At 43.7% G+C, this 18440-nt stretch overlaps 1 protein-coding gene across 2 annotated transcripts in view; it reads left to right on the top strand.

Annotated features, from left to right (window-relative positions):
* Scml4 (Scm polycomb group protein like 4) overlaps positions 1 to 18440 on the top strand; it is a 101873-nt gene that overhangs the window by 27813 nt on the left and 55620 nt on the right. Inside the window, exon 2 of one of the 2 annotated variants that reach the window (XM_004637471.2) lies at positions 17723 to 17934. In XM_004637471.2, the coding sequence (XP_004637528.1) occupies positions 17782 to 17934 (153 nt within the window). In that variant the 5' untranslated portion in view covers positions 17723 to 17781. Of the gene's footprint in view, positions 1 to 17722; positions 17935 to 18440 lie in introns of those variants that run through there. The other variant, XM_023722345.1, reaches the window with a different exon arrangement.

The following is an 18440-nucleotide window of genomic DNA, read 5'->3' as shown; positions in this document are numbered from 1 at the left end:
AGGACCTATGCAATAAGAGTTGTAGCTTTTGGGTCTGATAAGGTCAGTGAAATCCCCTCAGGATGTATCCTGAGATCCTGTACCTCAGATTGTAGAACCTTTGTCAGGATCAGCCATGTGGATGAGTCATGGCCATTGATCAATAGTTTTTTAAAAGAAAGAATTTACTTTAAAATTTAGGCAAAGGACCAGAACAGGTACTTTAAGCAAAGCACATGAGCATGATTAATCTACACAGGGAAAAGCTTCTTAAGCCACTACACATCAAGGAGCTGCAAGCTAAAACCTCCTTACTAGAATGGCCAACATGAAAGACTGACCCCAGCCACACTGCTGAGGGTGGGAACCATCCAGCTCCATCCCACAGTGTTTGTGGGCGTGAAGAAGGTAGGGCCTTAGAAAACTCAGCAGTTCCTTATAAAGTTAAATATAAATGTAACTTACCTACTCTGATTTTTTTTTGCGGAACCGGGGATTGAACTCAGGCCCTTGTGCTTGCCAGGGAAGCACTTATTCCACTGAGCCATCACCCCGGCCCCTTGAGTAAATATCTGTGATTGGCTGTCTTTGGAAGAATAAGGTCGTTTAGAAAAAAACATAAATGAACTTTCCAAGGTGATAAAAATCCTCAGTATTTTGATTGGCTATGAGTATCGTTGGTATATACAATTGTTAAAACTCAAACTATGGTTTTAAGCCCTGTGAATTACACTGTACAGCAATTATACCTCATTTAAGACAAAGTGGATTTTTGGGGGAAAATCTAAATTTAAAGAGAATTTTTGTTGCACAAATTAGTATGAAGATGAAGAGATTATAACAAGATTGCAAGAAAGGTTACTAGATTTCTTATTCTCTCGCAGGCATAGAAAGAAAATATTTTTACATGATCACAAAAGACTTCTACAGAAATTTGCATGGGAGGTCATTAACACACCACCATACCTGATAAGATGAGAGGCAGTATTTCTTGCAGTTGAAAGGCCATGTGAACTAATTACGCTGGCTTCAATAGCATTCCTCTTCCCTAATTCAGATCTGCATAGAACCTCGGAATGTGAATTTGTAAGATCTTTGCAGATGTAACTAGTTAAGATCACACTGGATTAGGATGGACAATAAATTCCCATGCCAAGTTCATTGTAAGGGGCCGTGTGGAGCTACAGAGACACACAGAGGAAGTGGGCTGTGTGAAAACGGAAGAGGTTGTGTGGCATAGCTGCGGACCAAATAATGCTAAGAAGTGCTGGCCACAGTCAGTGTCAGAAAAGGGTGATGGAGACATCTCTCAGGTGTCTCGCTTGGCCTCCAAGAAGGGAACAACACTGCTGATACTTTTATTTCATACTTCTGGCCTCTGGTGAAATCACAAGTTTCTGCTGTCTTAAACCACTAAGTATATGGCAATTAAGATTTTGACTGTATCATATTATCATAATTTTTTCCTTTGTGTCAATTGATTAAGACAGTGTTACAAAACTAGTACAACGATCAAGGGGGTATCAAAGAGTACAGTTTAAGAATTCAAGCATCCAAGGCATGCAGGTAGATTTGAATCAGTAAGTTCAAAATGTGCTATAATATGACATAAATATATTTAAGTATAGTGTAAATGTAGTACATATGTAAACATATCTTTCTTGTATATAATTTGAATAATACACAAACAAGATAACCATCCATTGGAATTGGCTACTTCTCGTTGTTGTTTTTCTAATGGAATACTAAATCCTTGAGATGGGTTCCTGTCAGCACACAAAGCAGCCTGGACGTGCCCCTCGGGCTTCTTTTGGACAGGGAATGATTATTTCTAATGGAGGCACCGTGTTTCAGGCTATGGATTTGCTGTGATTTATTTTGCCAGTCCAGTTCAATTAGATAAACGTTTATTAAATGCCTTACCCTGAGGATTTCAATCTGTTCAATTCAATTCAATCCAATCCAATGCAAACCAATTCAGTAAGCATCTATCGAGTACCTTCTATGTAGCAGTCACCGCTGGGGTCACATCTCTTGGTTTCGTCTTCATCAAGTACTTCTGTCCCTGGGGTCTCATAGCAATGATACTTTCTGAAAACCTAGTTTGAAATATAAGATGGAACTGCTAACAAGATTGTAATAAAAGAGACGGGTGATTGGAACGGAGACAGTATCTTTCCTTTCCTGTACTAGTCCTTTAATTTTATTAAAATGAGCTTCTTAGAGTTTAGGTTTTATCCCAAGGTAGAAAGGTGCCCCTCTCATCCTATAAAGAAGTGACAGAAGGGACAAAGGCACCAAGAGTCAGATCCCGCCTGAGCCATGTTGGGAGATGCATACTCTTGGCCGGTGAGGAGGAGGCAGGTTGCTTGTTGTGTTCTGCACTGTGTTGACCCTTTGTTTGTCTTGTACACTTCCCCAGTGTTGGCGCTGGGTCCTCGGTCACACACGGGCTTTCTGTCGGGCAGAATAAACACCCTTGTGCTGTTATCCGTGATGTCCCTTGTACTTCTTGTTGCTGCTGAGAGTAGGAAATATGGACTGCTCCTTTTGAGTTAGACTGAGTCTTAGATGATGAGGATTTTGAGTAATTGTACTTTCAGTGAATAATTTAAAGTCTTGACATAGTGTGAGGGTGGACAACACAGGGGGTGGGGACCACTGGGGACCATGTTGGAGGTTGCCTTCCGTGTCAGGGTTCCACCTTGTGGCGTTGCATGGAATGGACCCTCTTTCCTGGCTAACAGCCCTTAGTTATTCCGACTCTTTCACAAAGGAAAGTCCCATATGCTGCTCCCTTCCCTCCTTTTTGAGTCAATATTTATTTTAATCCTTGTCCCCAGAAACAGGTGTGAAACTCCAGATGTCTTGTGAACAATGGGGTTATTGTTTCTTTTGATCTGGGTCCTACACAATCTATATTCCCCTGAGCTTTTTCATAAAATGGCCTGCATAATAATCTAAATAAGGTGTGTCACTAACCCAAATTCCTAACTCATTTTCACACTGGAAGTCTTCCTGTTAAATCTCTACTACACTATTGGGAATGATAGTCTAGCTAGTTTATCTTTTTTTCTTTTCTTTTCTTTTCTTTTTTAGACAAGGTCTTGCTATGCAGTTGGGGCTGGGCTTGGAATCACCATGTTAGCATAAGCAGGCTTCAAATTCATGGCTATCTTTCTGTCTCAGCTTTCTGTATCTTATCTTTTAAAAGTTTCATTTGATTGCCACAGTCTGCATGACTAAAATTTTTTGAACCTCAGTTCTGAAATCTGTAGCATTAGTTGTCCCTTCCAGACTTAGGTCATCTTCGTATTTAATAACTGTGCTTTATAAATCTTCATCCATGTCACTGGGGAGACTAAAACTAGAGATCTGTGGCCTCCAACTAGAGCCAATCCAAAGACTGCTGCTGTCATTAACTGTGCAACCTGAAACCTAGGTGCCACCTCATTAATTATGAAACCAGAGTTTGTTTTATCCTTTTCTTTATGTGTTACTATCTGATCTGTAGAGTCATATGGGGAAGATTTGTCAACTACTTTTCAATAATTAGCAGACCCCATGATTATAGCAGTCCCTCAATTTCCAACCTCATTGTCCTGTACCAGGGTCTCAGTACATCTAATCAGGTGATGGCCTATTCTTGAGGGGACTACTGGTGAGCTCTTAGGGACCAATGTCACTTTGCAAATGACGATCACAGTTTTTGGAAGCACTTAACAGCTTGTCTAATCATTAGATCTGTAACTAATGACTATAGTTATTCATATTCATAATAGAAGCCGTTGTGAAAATTGGGATAAAGTGTGCTCCTTTCTGCTCTCCTAGTACTTCTGTTCTTTCCCTGATTCCTGAGAAATTTGCTAGCAGCACCTGTTGTAAGCCCTTGCTGTGCTCTGGTGGCTTTGTCCAAGCCTGCAGAGGTGTGAGCTCATTAAGCCCAAGAGTTGGGGTCACCATCTCACCATGGCCTCCCAGCCTCTCATTTCTTATCATGCGATCTGCTGCTTCTGGTTTGCGGCTTTCCCTATTCTGTACCAAAACAGTCCCCAAGTGACAGTGCTAGCCTCATAACCTGCTAACTTTCCAGACTAGTTTAAGCAGTAAGTGAATTCCATCTTCTTCTACTTGCTCTGAAAATTAGAAATGGACCCAGTGATACATCCTTGGTGTTTTGCCTCTGTGACACCTGACTCATGGTTTGGCTCTGTGAGGCTGCTACCTTAGGTTGCTCCTAGAATCTGGGGCCTTGTCATGCAGCTGCATTGCCACGGGGGCCTTTCTGTCTGCCTGCTTGTCTGGTGTCTCGTTGTATCCTCAGAACCAGACACAAATGCCTAGTATGTATCTGATAAATATTCATATTGATACGGATGTTCAGAAGGTAAACTGTAAGGCAATTAAGAATCGATTCAGCTGGTGCCAAGTGGCCTCAGGAGACCTTTGAGAAGGAAAGAAAAACCCAGACACCAACCGAGTACGGCCCTATTTGTTGACTGCTGTCTCACCCGAGAGGGGCATTATTTTTTCCTTTTTTGGCTTTTCCTTTAGAAGCAAGAAGTAGAAGTCCACAACTGAGTCACTGAATTGCTTCTTTCCTGCCTCTGTTTGTTTATTTATAGGCAACATCTTCCTGTGTATTCTAGACTGAGCTCAAACTTGTGAGCCTCCTGCCTCAGTTTCCCAAGTGGGATTTCTGGTGGGTGTCACTGTATCCTCTTGCTTTTTGTTTTGAGTCAGTTAAATCATACTGGCTGACAAGTCACTGTACGGCTGGAGAGGTCACATAAGCTTTCACCAGCTCAGACATGGTGTGAGTGTGTGTGTGTGTGTGTGTGTGTGTGTACATGCACACACATGTGCAAGCTTGGCTTCTAGGTTTTGTGGTCTTGGGGAGCCAGATTTTTTTAAAGAATGTATCATTTATTTAATTAGGTTCTTAGTAAGAAATTTAGAACACTAATTTATGAGGATAAATTCTGTTCATCAGAGCAAAAACAGATGTCAGGTAGCCCCAGAGCTGAGGAACAGCTTTGATTTTTGCTAAAATTTGTGAGTCCACCACTTTCTGATCCACCTTGTGCTGTTCTAAAATCTGGTATCTCTGTTGGTGTCGCAAGAGAGTGGTCTTCCTGAAGCAGCTGGCCCGTGGCTTGCTATTTGTGACTGGGACTCTGCCTCAATCATGTTCCTCTACGAAGAACACACCAAAAATTTGTCATTGCCACCTCTACAAAAATTGATATCAGCAAAGTGAAAATCCCCAAACACCTCACTGATGCTTACTTCAAGAAGAAGAAGCTTTGGAAACCCAGACACCAGGAGGGCAAGATCTTCGACAGGGAGCCAAAATGCAACACCTTCTACCTCCTGCTGGAAACAAGTCAACTGGGAGGTGACTTTCCTGGGGTCTTAGTCACTTACATCTTGTTAAGTAGGTGCTATGGGACAGCGACTGGGTGGCTGTGACTCTTGGCAAGACTAGGTGTCTTTTTTTTTTTTTTGGAACCAGGATTTGAACTCAGGCCCTTGTGCTTGCCAAGCAAGCGCTTATTCTACTAAGCCATCTCCCTGGCCTCTAGGTGTCTTCTAAGCTGTGCACTATGCAGATTTGACTTCATGTTCATGCCATCTACTGTATACTGGGGACATGCAGGGACTCTTACCTTAAGGGCTTACAGTGAGAACTTAGCAAAATAATATATACACATGCATGTGTTATTAATCTGCTTATTCATCCTCCTTTACTGTAGCCTGGTCAGTGCTGTGAGCTGAGCCCTGTGCAGAATTGTGGACAGAACCAGCACCTGCAGCATGGGACACAGGTGTGAGGGAGGTCATGGGCAGGCTGGGGGACTCTGACATCTGCTTCCTGTGGGTGGGGTCCTCGGACACAGGAAGACTTGAAGCAAACCTGGCAGTTTTGTCATGGGCTGACAGATTTTGGTCCACAGGGCCTGTGCCTATCCTTCACTGTCCTTATGTGGACCTAGTACATGCAGTGGCTGCTGCTCTTTAGGTGACCTATATGTGTCATGAGGCTCAAAATGATCCCGGGACAGCCAGGTGGAGAAGCTGTGTGTTGACGGAGCAGGATGTGGAAGGTTCAGCTCTGTGCACCATGACATGCCAGGGACCCCAGGTTTGGGTAAGGCCACACCTGCCTGCGTCTTCACATCTCTAGTCTAGTGCCTAGCACAGCGTAGATGACCAGCAACTATCACTGGAGGGTTGCTGGAGCAGGTGAAGGGAGAGGGACAGCAGTCTTTTTCTGGCCAGCGCTTCCCTTTTGAAGGCTACTGGTTTGCTTTTTGGCCCTGGTCTTATAATTCCCATGAAGCCTGGGAAGCAATGTGGGGGAGGCCATATAGAGACAATGGCCAGAGAGACAGTGCCCCGCCCACCTGTCCTTCCTGGGGTCCTGCTGCACCTGCCCTCACTAGGACAGCTGAGACGCCTCTGTGACCTGTGATCATCAGGAGAACTGAATTCAGCTGCATTTAGTTTTCCTTCTTGTAAGGTGGAGAAAACAAAGTGGGTGCAGGTTTCCTGGGCTCCTTGCTGCAGTCTCCAGTGTATTTTCAGGCCCAGCAAAAGCACTGTTTTTCTAATGTTGAAGACCCTGGGACTTTTCTTGGTGAAATAGGATGAAAAGACGAGTGGGTAAGCAGTGCCCACATACCCAGTGTGGCGGTGACGGTGCCTGGCTTCTCGCACCTGCCTCTCCTCTTACCCTCCAAGCTTTCTAGAGAGCTCCAAACCCATTCCTGTGCCAGGGCATGGCTAGCAGCCTCACCCCCACGAGACAGGTATTGTCTGGGCAGGAGATAGGACCGCTGTGAATGCTGCAGCAAGAGACCAGGGGTGTGGCACTGTGGGCGTATTGGGTTTGTTTCCTTGGTTTGACAAATATAAACTTTACGTTGTGCACTAGCTTTGCGATTCTACAAAGTAATCAGGAAGCAAGAGTTTCTGTTGAGTCTGTTTCCTGCAAAGGGGACAGAAGAATATTACCTTTCCTGGAACAGCAGTCATTTATACCCTCCAGGGATCTACAGATCACGAGATCTCTCCTCGTCATTTTCTCAAGCATTCTCTATTATAGCCTGACGATAGGGACCTGGAAAGCCTGGACTTCAGTCTGACAGCTCAGAACACCAAGCCCGAGGCCACTGTCCTCTCCACTTACTGGCCACTGATTCTCACTCAAAGCAGCTCTTCTGCTCCCTGGAGAAATACGGTCCTTGTCCAGGAAGCAAAGCTTTCAACTTCCAAACACAGAGGGGCAAAATCAGCATTGAGGTAACTGTGCACTCGCTCATGCCTTTCACTTGCTCGGCCCACGCAGCAGGTGAGGACTTCAGTTCCGGTGCTGATTTTCTGCCACCTGCTGTACCCTGCCAGCTGTGGTATCCCGTGAGGCCTTGGGAGCAAACTTTAAGCCGCCACACCTCATACGTAGCTCTAACAAGGTGCCTTAGATGTCTCAGGACCTTCCAAAGAGTATCAGAATGAGGACATCATCGTCACATGCTTCTGGACTCAGGGTAAATGCTCAGGAAGCTGAAAAATCTGTAAAACATTTGTCTTGGAAAGGTTGCTGGCTAAGGAATTCCTCTCCTGGAGGAATTCACAAACCCCCCGACACTGCCCACGTGGATTTCTACTCAGGTGCCGACTTGGAGAATTGTGATTGACATTATTTGAACATGTTGCTTTATGGATGAAGTTTCAAGGACATTTCTTTGCGAGATATTTGAAAAAGCCCCAGATCATTTGTGATATAAATAGCTAGTTAATATCACGAAAATTCATCTTGAAGAGAAAGTTTGCTTTACAGATAAAGACTGAACTAGAAAACCAAACACCAAACCACCAATGCTTTCTCTAAACTAAATATAAATTATGTATTAATAGAGAACAAAACAGGAAACTGTGGTTTGTTTAAAAAAAAAAGAAAAACTTGTAGCTCTGTAGTGTGGCGTATCTCTCGTTATATTTGGCATGCAGGTTCAGGACAAAGCCCCAAAGTCCCTGGCTGCTGCCTCCTTCGCAGAGACAAGCACCTTCCAGGAGCACTCCTGCAGATACTGTTTAGTGATCCTTGGCAAATATCTGGAAGGAGGGCAAGGGAAGACAATCACAAAGTCATGGTACGTCATGTACATTACCAACTCCCCATGATGAATGCAGTCATTATGTATCGCAAATGTGTATTACAAAAATATCTGGACCAACTGTGTATGTCATGGGCACTGATTAAATAATAGCTCTCCAGCCACCTGTGACTGGTTACTGGGTTAGCTTACACCATCTCAGCTTTCACTTAGGAGGCAGAGACATGGAGGTAGGGCTTCAAGGGTCAAGTTTTCCTTCTGTTTCCCTTCTAGCTCCACTGCTGTCTCCAGGGATTTGATCCAGGGCTGACCCAAGGGAACAGCTGCTGGGATTGATGCAAAGAGCCTTGGGGAGGACTCTGAGCTCTGCTCACTGATAGGTGAGTTCTTGCAACTCTTCTGGGCCTCAGCTTCTCCTCTATGATCCAAGGACAGTCATGCCTTTCTCAGAACCACTGGAAAGACTAAAAGAGGCAAAGCTAGTGAAGACCTGTTTTGGCAGCATGTAGTGCACTGCCTTGCTGGGGCAGCCTTCTTGTTGAAAAGTAGCTTCTGAGCATTCCCCAGCTGGAGTTCTGTGTCTGGAGACCACTGTTAACAAATAAAAGGCCAATGCCCTGGGCTGAACCTCGCTGCCTCAGTGCTGGGCAGTGGGAAAAGTTCTGGAAGAGGGGCGGGCCACATGGATTATTCATTCATTCATTTGTTCATTCATTCATCCATGAATCCATGCATTCATTCATTTGGTGAGCAACTGCTAAGTCCCTAAGATGCACAAATACTGAACTGGGTAGGGATTCAAGGATCGAGATGTGAAGCCTCCGATCAAAGGTTCAAGTGTGTTGTGTTGAAAGATATAGATATGGGATCAGATAAGTAGAATGACATGATATAGGTGCTGTAATCACAGCCCAAGGAAACATGCAGAATAGGAAAATTCTGTGTGGCCATTTCTGGGCTGAGCTACAAGAAGGACCCTTGGGAAAACTGCTTCTCTGAGGAACATAGTCTTTGAAGGTGATTCTTTTTGGTCTAGCCAAGGACTAGACATGCCACCTGACTCATCCCAGCAGAAATTCATGCTTGTAGGAGAGAGGGGGTAGACAGCATTCTCATTGGAAAGCTCAACCAATGAGCTTTGAAATGATCAATGAGCTTGAAAGATCAGGTAACCTCCTTAGACAAAACTGCGGGGCCCTGGGAATTAGAGGCTCCTGCTATGATGCAGCTCTTACTCTGAGTTCTCGTTGTATCTTTGCTTCTGGTCAGAAGCAGGCCTGTCCCATTGTTATGTCCAAGCCTGTGAGCACCTCTGGAATGAGCTAAGATTAGGGGAAATGGCGCTCCAGGGACTGCAAGAGGGGAGCCTCCAGCCTAAATGTCCTCTAGTGCCAGGAGCAAGGGAGTGCCTGGCTGCAGCGAGCTCGTGAGTTCTGACTGTCCCTTGATTGTTTTGTGGTCCCCCAATCCTCGGTCCTCAGGACCTCCTCTCCTGGACATCCTGGACTCTTTGGTCCTCATCTTCAAGATACAGTTCACCCTCTTGCGGTGTCATGCTGGAGAATCTGTCCTCCCTTCTAAGTCTTTAGCTTTCAAGTCAGGAGATAGGTACAGGAGCCCTGCTTCACCTAGCGCCCTGCACATCTCCACACAGGGCACCCAGCAAGGCTTGGTCACAGCTGACCTATATCTCAGTGGAACCCTGTGATCCCTCCAGAGCACCAGAGGACCTGCCCTCTGATTCTTGGGCCCTTGCCTCCCTAACCGTCTAGGAGGCTGTTGCTCGCCTGGGCCACCTGGCTACTGCTGAGCTGTGCAGCTTTTCTCCTGGCCCTGTCTTAGGGTTCAGTTGCAGGCAGCAGAGCTGCTTCTCTGCAGCCTGTGGATTTGCTTCTTGGCATCATGGGCCGCACCAGTCGATCCGCAGTCGCATCGGCCCTTTGGTTTTCGTGTTGTCTTGCGGGATGGGGACCTGGGTGGAGGCAGTGCTTTCCTCGCTTTTGCTGCCTATGTAAATGAGTCTGGGTCTGAATAGGGTTTTTGTTGTTGCTGCTGCTTTTTTGGGTCTCTGTTACCAGCTCACTCCATCAACTTTGCTTCCTGGGGAGTTTGGAGATCAAAACCTACACACATGTGGGTGCAGAGGCCCAGCATGGTTAGGTGGGTGACTTTCCTACCCATCAGTTATGAGTAGAGACAGCAGTGGAACCTGGCCCAGGGTCATTTCCACTGGTACCTAAAACTAAGCCTCAGGTGCCATAAATGCCCACTCCACTGGTTGCCAGTCTGGGTGGCTGAACCATGGTGTCATTAGACAGATGCACAGAATGGGGGGCACAATGACCGCAGTGCCCACACACTGGCTCATGACTGGTAGTCTTTTAGGGTTCACAGCACCTGACTGCACCCACTTCCTACACCAGTGCAGCCAGTCCTGGCTGGGCAACAGCTGGACACGTCAGAGTCACTCAGATTGACTTGCTTGACTTTGTTTTATTTTTGAATAGATATAAAATCCCAAAGCTACAAAACAGTATGCAAAAAATGTCCCTTTCTTCAGTTTAAGACCCGCAGCTTCCCTCTTTATGCCAGAAAGATGCAGTTGTTCCTGTCTCAAAAACACTTCCAGAGATACATTATGTATCTGTAAGCGTGTACAGTAGGCCCCTCTTGTCCATTGGGGGACATGTTCTAGGGCCACCCTAAAACTGTGGGCAGCACTGAATCCTATATGTACTGTTTTTTCCTGTACATAGTTACCTATGATAAAATTTACCTTTATAAATTTGATAATAAGATATTAACAATAAGTGATAATGAAATAAAACAATTATGAACATATCTTTTTTAAAAAGAGAGTAAGAAATAGAAAAAAACCCAGGGGGCTGGCAAGATAGCTCAGTGGACTAAAGTCCCAACTTAGGCAAGTCTAGGCAAGAGCAGGGACTGTTCAATCCCTGGCACCACATGCCATGCCAGCCCTGTGCCCAGAAGGATCACCACAAGTCCGAGCTGTGCAGTGAGACCCTGTAACGACCAAATACATAAAAAAGGGGAAAAAACCCCAAAACATTAGCAACAATACAGAATTTCATTAACAAAACAATAGGAATTCAAAAATGGTTGTTATGTTGCATATTGTTGCCTGAACAGCTAATTTGAAGACAACAATATGATCAGATCTTGTAGTAAAAGTTATATGAATATGGTCTCCTTATTTCTGAAAATATCTTCATTGCACTATAATATTTCGGCACTATGGCCGACGTCAGTAGCTGAAGCCCCAGAAAACGCTCCATAGTAACTAGGACTATGTGCAGATGCACAGGCGGGCATCGATCTGTGCGTGTGTCTTGCTCATGCCCATTAGAAGGCTTCCTGTATACACTGCTGTGTGAATTTCTGTATCTGTCTTGGGGCTCACTCCTCCTTTCTTTGCCTTTAAGTCTGCTGACCATATCACTGGCAGAGAGTATCATATCTTTTCTGTCCACTCAGTCCCCTCTCACAAACCATGGACGTGGCCTGTAGCTATATCCGCAGGCACGGCCACAGAAAGGCAGGCTCCATCCTTTCAGGTTGCAGGAAAGAGGACATTCCCAAAGGAGCTTTTCTTACAAGCTTCCCATTCCACCCGGTCATTAATGACCTGTCAAAAGGGCAGGCAGCTGCTGTCTCTTCTGTGTATGTCTGTGGGGTTTAACTGGGGAATCTCCTTAGTGTAAGGCATTGGATTTTAAACTCAGGGTCACCGCCACAGAGTGATGATGGAAAAGGCAAAACAGCAAAGCAAAGAAGGTGCTAGACCCCACCCCCCACTCATCACCACCCTTGCCTACGAACTGAGGCCAGCATCTCACAGTGAGCAAATGCAGCCAGCTGTCCCAGGATCCTGGGGAGCTGGCATGAAGAGACAGCCTGCTGTGTGTGGAGCATGGCTGGGAAAAGAGACTAGCCCCCCAAGTCTCTGAACACTACCTGAAATGTATGGCTTGTTAGTGTGGGGACGTGATTCAAAAATAAGAGAGGGACACCTGAAATGAAGTGGCACCTTCAGTTCCTCCTGGGGCCTGGCCCCAACTTTCCATGCTCTCTGAGGCATCTCTCAAGGGGCAGCTCCAGGCCAGCAGGCCCCCTTAGAAGCCTTCTCTCCCCATCCTGGGTAGGCTGAGGGCACAGGTGGCTCCACAAAATAGGGAGGCTTCCAGTGCAGCTGAGCTGTGGGTCAGCCTCCCTCCACTCTGCCTGCTACTCTAACCTTACAAACCCCGAAGCAAGGATGGGAGTTTCCCACGTCACTGTACTTTTCTCCCTACCGTTTTCCTTTCATTCTTCCCCTGAGGTAGTTGACTCCTGACTTTCTATCACACTGGCTGTTTTGCCCTTACAGAGGCAGGAAAAACTCCACATTTGGGGTCAGGGTAGGGCCTTGAAATCTCGTAGTTACTGGGCGCAGCTAGAGCTTCATCTCCTACAGGATGAAGGAACGAGTCTGTACATTACAACTCCTCTAAAGACATCTGGCAGATCTGTCACTCAGGTGTGTGTGTAGTGCTGGGGATCAAACCCAGGGCCTTCACACTGAACTATACCTTCCTTTTTTTTCTTAAGCCAGGGTCTCACTAGGTTACCACATTGCCCAAAATGGACTCAAACTCAGCATCTTACCTCAGCCTCCCTGAAGACTGAGATTACAAGCACACGCCATCACACCTGGCTAGATTTATTCCCTTGTGATTCTATTGAATCCTCTTTCTACCTGCTTAGTCCCTTCTGTTCCTGGGTCAACTCATTTTTCTAGGACAGATTGACATATTTACAATTGCTTTGTATTTATTCTTTTCTACTTAAACATATGAAGACAAATGCATAGCAGTACTTAATTTATGAAACTAAACAACTATACATAGCACTAAAATAAAAATAAATTATATTTTATTCTATTCAACTTCCTAGTATGCTAAAATTATAGTTTGCTGCACCTTATCTAAGACTTAGCATATAAGAGAACTCACTACTTTTCACAAACCATTTATTTACAATTTTCTGTCCTCTAAGCAACACTCTTGATACCTTTAAAGTCAAACTTCTTTTTTTTGTCTTCTCCTTCTTTCTCTTTTTCTCCTTCTTCCTATCCTTCTTCTCCTTCTTTTCAGTGCCAGGGATCAAACTCAGGACCTTGCGCTTGCCAGGCAGGCACTTATGCCACTGAGCTGTACCCCAGGTGCCAAACCATCCTTATTCTGATAATAATCAAATTTTGCAAGCTCATCTAAGATATGAAATTATCCTTCTCTAAAGAGTCTTCCTCTCCCTGTGGTGAGCACAAGTAGGGCTGCGCTGCCTCCCTCTTCTCGCCTTGCTGGTGGCCACATTGGAGCCTGCAGGGGTCCTTTCCAGGTGACTGAATTAATCAGTGAGTTTCACACTAATGGAGCCACAAAAGCCATTTCTGGGAAGGTGGGGTGTCCAAACACCCAGTGGAGTGAGGGTCCCCCTGGCCATAGAAACTGTCTTGACATAATGTAATGTCTTAAAAAAATTAAAATGTAACTATATGGTAACAATTTTGGTCAGATTTACTTGTACGAAGTATCTTGTTGCCATTGAAATTTCATTTTTCTGTGGTTTGATATTGGTGCCTAGAAATAGAATTGATATTTTGTTTAAAAATTCTTAGGCTGCTGTGTTGATTAGTTTGCTATTTTGCTTTTCAAAATCGACTGATAAGAAGAGTTTTATGTGGGAGTGTCTCAGCACAGCGTCCCAACTCCCTTCGGGGTTGCAGCTAAGGCCCTTTGAGGGGCTACATTCCCCCAAGAGAGCAAAGAGGTTCAGGGCCTTGACTGCTGCAAGCTTTTTCTCTTTTACTTTTGATCATTGCACCCATCGATGTGGTGCAGGCCTGCCTACTCCAGACAGAGCGCAAGAGTAAAGAAACATTTGACACTAGGAAAAATTTAAAGATAACATAATAATGAAGATGGAGAAAGCTGGTAACTGTAGGTCAAGATGGGATTCAAGTTTCACATAATAAAAATCTTATTGGATAAATTCTGTTGGTTCTTTGATATTTTGGGGCATCCACTTTAAAAATCTTTCATGATAACTGTCAACACTTCTTAGCTGCACACCTCGATAGGCTCCACTGTGGCATTCCCATGCAGGCACTCATGGCGCATCCAGTCCGCCTCCCTTCTGCTCTCCATTCCCACCCTCCCTTTTTCCCTTCCCTCCTCTAGTTTTGCCCCAGTCTCCAGTAGTGCTTCCACGTTCAGGTCATCTTTTTTGTTGCTTTTTGCGTAGGAGAGAAAACGTGCGGTATGTGGCTTTCTGTACCTGGCTGGTTTCGCTTAGCCTGATGATCTCTAGTTCTACCCAGTTTTCTGCAGATGACAGAATTCATTCTTTTTTTTTTTTTTTTTGGCTGCATCATACTGCACAGTGTATAGAAATACCATGTTTCTTTTCTGTATTCATCTGCTGACCAGCACCTAGGCTGAGCCCGCAGCTTGGCTGTTATCAACAGTGCTGCAATGAACATGGGGGTGCAGGTACCTCTTTTGTATGCTGACTTAATTAATCCTTCAGACATTTACCCGGAAGTGGGAGGGCTGCATCTACAGCTCTGCTTTCTGTGTTCTGAGGAAGATCATACTGTTTTCCATCATGGCTACACTAACTTACATTCCCACCAATAGCACTTGTCTCTCTTCTTCCTTCCCTCCCTCCCTCCCTCCCTCCCTCCCTCCCTCCCTCCCTTTCTTCCTTCTTTCTTTCTTTCCTTCCTCCCTCCTTCCAAATTGATGTTCTAATTGGAGTGAGAAGGAATCTCATTGTAGAGATTTGTATTTTCAATGGTCGCTAAAGATATTGAACAATTTTAAACATGTACATTGGCTATTTTTATTTCTTTTGAACATTATCTTTTGAGATGATTTGTTGGGCCAGTCTGATAGCTCAATGGGCTAAAACACCTGCTTAGGCAGAATGCAGCAGCTGGGTTCGATCCTCAGCCTGCCGTGCTGGCCCAACCCCTTGTACACTGACTTGGGGATTGAGACTGTGCGTGGTGGCACAGGCCTGTAATCCCAGCACTTGGGAAACTGAAAACAGGAGAATCACTACAAGTCCGATCTATGTAGTGAGACCCTGTAGACCCTGTCCTAAATATAGGAAAGAAAAAAAAAAAAGAGATGATTTGTCTATTTTTTATTGGATTGCTTAGGAGTTTGTTATGCTTTTAAATTCTTTATATATTCAGTATAAAAGTTTTTCATTCACATCCTTGGGTAGATTTAGATAACACTCAGATAGAGATATGGATATATAGTGACTATTGTGAATGAGATTATTTTCCTGATTCCTTTTTCAGAAAGTTCACTATTGGTGTTTAAAAATGCTATCAAATTTTTCGTCTGTTGATGTTATATCCTAGTAGCATCTTTCTGAAAATAACTACCTGTGGTATTTATTGGCATAATGCAATATACTAAGCCTAAGAATAAAATATTTTTACTTGCATGTTAATTAGTTTGTGTTCACTGATCATAACTCATTTACTCTAAGATGTCTTTAATTATATCACATGTAATTATTTTATGTACTACTAAGAAAGAAAAAAATACTCCTTGTGGAGTCCTGATGTTTTAAAAAGTACTATAAGGTACATTCTGGTTTCAGAAGTATAATATTTGAAAAAAACACATAATTTAGTATCAGTGGGATAAGATTTTTTTTCAAAGATATTTTTCTTAAACTCACAAAAATAGGGGGGATTGACATCCTGAAGAGCTGGTTTCTTTATTAGACATATTTAACAATGCATTCAGGCGCATATAGTTATACTTTAAAATTCTGATTGTAGGGGCTGGGGAGATGGGGTCTCAGTAGAATAAGCACTTCTCTGACAAGCACAAGGGCCTGAGTTCAATCCCCAGTTCTGGAAAAAAAAATTCTGATTGTTGCAAGGAGAAAAGCTGGGAAAAATGACAAGGGCGAAGCCATACATTTATATGCACAAGGTGGGCAAGGCAATGATCCTAAGAAACATCAGCAGGTTTTTGAAACTAGCAGCAGTTAATTGTAGAATTCTCACCCTGACTAAGTATATATGCTGATACCTGTGAACTAAGCAACTGCACTGAAGATAGCAATGTGTAATAGAAGGGTCACACTTGGAATACCTGTCATTCTGGTCTTCTAAATATGTACTGCTTTATTACCAATTATTACCATACTATCTCTCAAGTAAGTGTTTGTTTTAAAAAAAGGTGATAAATGAAAAAAAGAGACAAGAAAGAAAGATAAATAAATAAAATTCTGATTGCTATACATATTTCCAAGAACAAGCAATAGAATACTGTTGCTACTCAGAGCTAATGCTGTGAATTAGTAACTTGAAATTTGTGACACTCCAAATTTCCCTATCATCTTTTTAGGAATTCCCACTATTTAATATTTTCTTCCCAAGGCAAGGCCATCTGTCCCTGCCTCGTTGCCCAGGCCAGGGTGTGTGCACTGCTCCCGTCATCTTTCCCAAACCTTCCTGCAGCCTTCTGAGCAAAAAATCACTAGAAGGTTTCAGTAATCCTTACAAATGACTTTAATCACCTCACCTCACCCCAGAATTAAAGTCCAAAGTTCTGCCTCACTCATCATATTCAAGAACATTCCAGAAAATCTGACCCCTGAGTTCATGATAGCACTATGTTCTCTGGGTTAGGGTTGATTAGCTGCTCCATCACTTCAACATTTAGGCATCTCTGCTTAAGAAATATTGTCAGTGCTATGCTAAGATTGTTATAGCGGGTGAGGGATCTGTACACAGGATTGCATACAGTAAATGAGTCCTACTCTCTTTGACTGGGTAACATTTTAGCATGTGTCTACTTTTTTAACCTATACATTTCAAATAGTTGAGATCATTCTTATGCACAATCTGAAATGCTTCTTTCACTCAACATCATGTTATACTAAGAGTGTTTCCAACAGCTTTTAACCAGTTGATTTTTTAAGATTCTTTTGATATATTACCAATTCCCTTATCACCTGTTATTTGGGTTGTATCCACTTTATTTTTCCAATTCTAACATTAAAATGAGCAGCTCTCTCTATAAATCTCTGCCTGCACTTCGATCAAAGGACATCATCAAGTTTAAATACATTTGATTTATGCTGTTAATTTCTTTCAAAGGAAAAGAGGTTACAATTTATAATCCAACCAAAGGGAAAGGTGTGAAAATGAAGAATGACTATTTATCAAATACAATTATCAAAATAGTCCAAAGTTGAACAAAGATACTGAGACACAAAGTTGTTCTGTCATCTTCTTATGGGTGACATCAGTCATTTGGAACCAGGAATCTATTGCCTTCTCTGCCCAGTCAGTATCTTTCCCCTCCTCCTTCAGTCCCCTCCACTTCTGCCAAAAGTTACTGTCCTTGAAATGACACCAGGAGCCAAGGCCAACACTCCTAGTGGTACCCGGCTCTCCCCTGGTTGACCTTTCCCTAGAGCAGATGGTCCATAACTCCCGGGTCACCAAAGCAGATCCGTTTGGCCTTGAACAGGAAACAAACAATTCTGTTTTTGTGTTCTTTTCTGTCTGTACTTGTTCTTAGCACCTCCTCTGCCCATAAGCACTCTGCCACCACACTCTGTAAGACTGGCACCCGCCGAGATGCAGGCCCAGGGGGTCACAGGGAGGAAGCGAGGGCGGCCGCCCCTCCACTCCACGCCTAGGAAGATGCCAGTTCACAGCCTTTTCTCTGCTCCTGCCTCTCTGCCAGCAGTGAAGATCCCAAAGAGAAGAGGGCGGAAACCAGGACACAAGGTATGACTCTCTCATCACTGTCTGCAAAGTGGTACTAGTTGGGACACCTGGGGCTGGGGCAGAACCTAAGGCTACCTGCAATGAAAGAGGAAGAGCTTGGCAAGTGCATGGTAAGAAATGAGTCACTCTCTGTGAGGAGTGTGACTGAGGTCCCATTGTTACTATGCTTCTTTTTTTTTTTTCCCCATAATTTTATTGAGAAACAAATAGCAATGAGACAGTTTCAAACCAAATTGGTTGGACAGTTTCAATAATTAACACATTGGGTACATTCTTCCTAGTAGTTAATTGCTGTACAAGATGTGGACATGATATCTTATTTACAAACACCATTAGAACAAATCCCTCTATTCATTAAGAGAATATAACTATATATCTATCCTAACCACTTTGAATACACAGATACAAAATGGACATTCATCTGTATCCCTTTTTTTGTTAAGTTCCATTATTTGAATATTATATGTGTGTAAACTCAGCAAAATATTCTAAAAGAGTCAAACAAC

The sequence above is a fragment of the Octodon degus genome, unplaced genomic scaffold, assembly GCF_000260255.1.
Source record: "Octodon degus isolate 3935 unplaced genomic scaffold, OctDeg1.0 scaffold00090, whole genome shotgun sequence".
NCBI classification, from domain to species: Eukaryota; Metazoa; Chordata; class Mammalia; order Rodentia; family Octodontidae; genus Octodon; species Octodon degus.
This window is presented reverse-complemented; position numbering and strand designations above follow the sequence as displayed.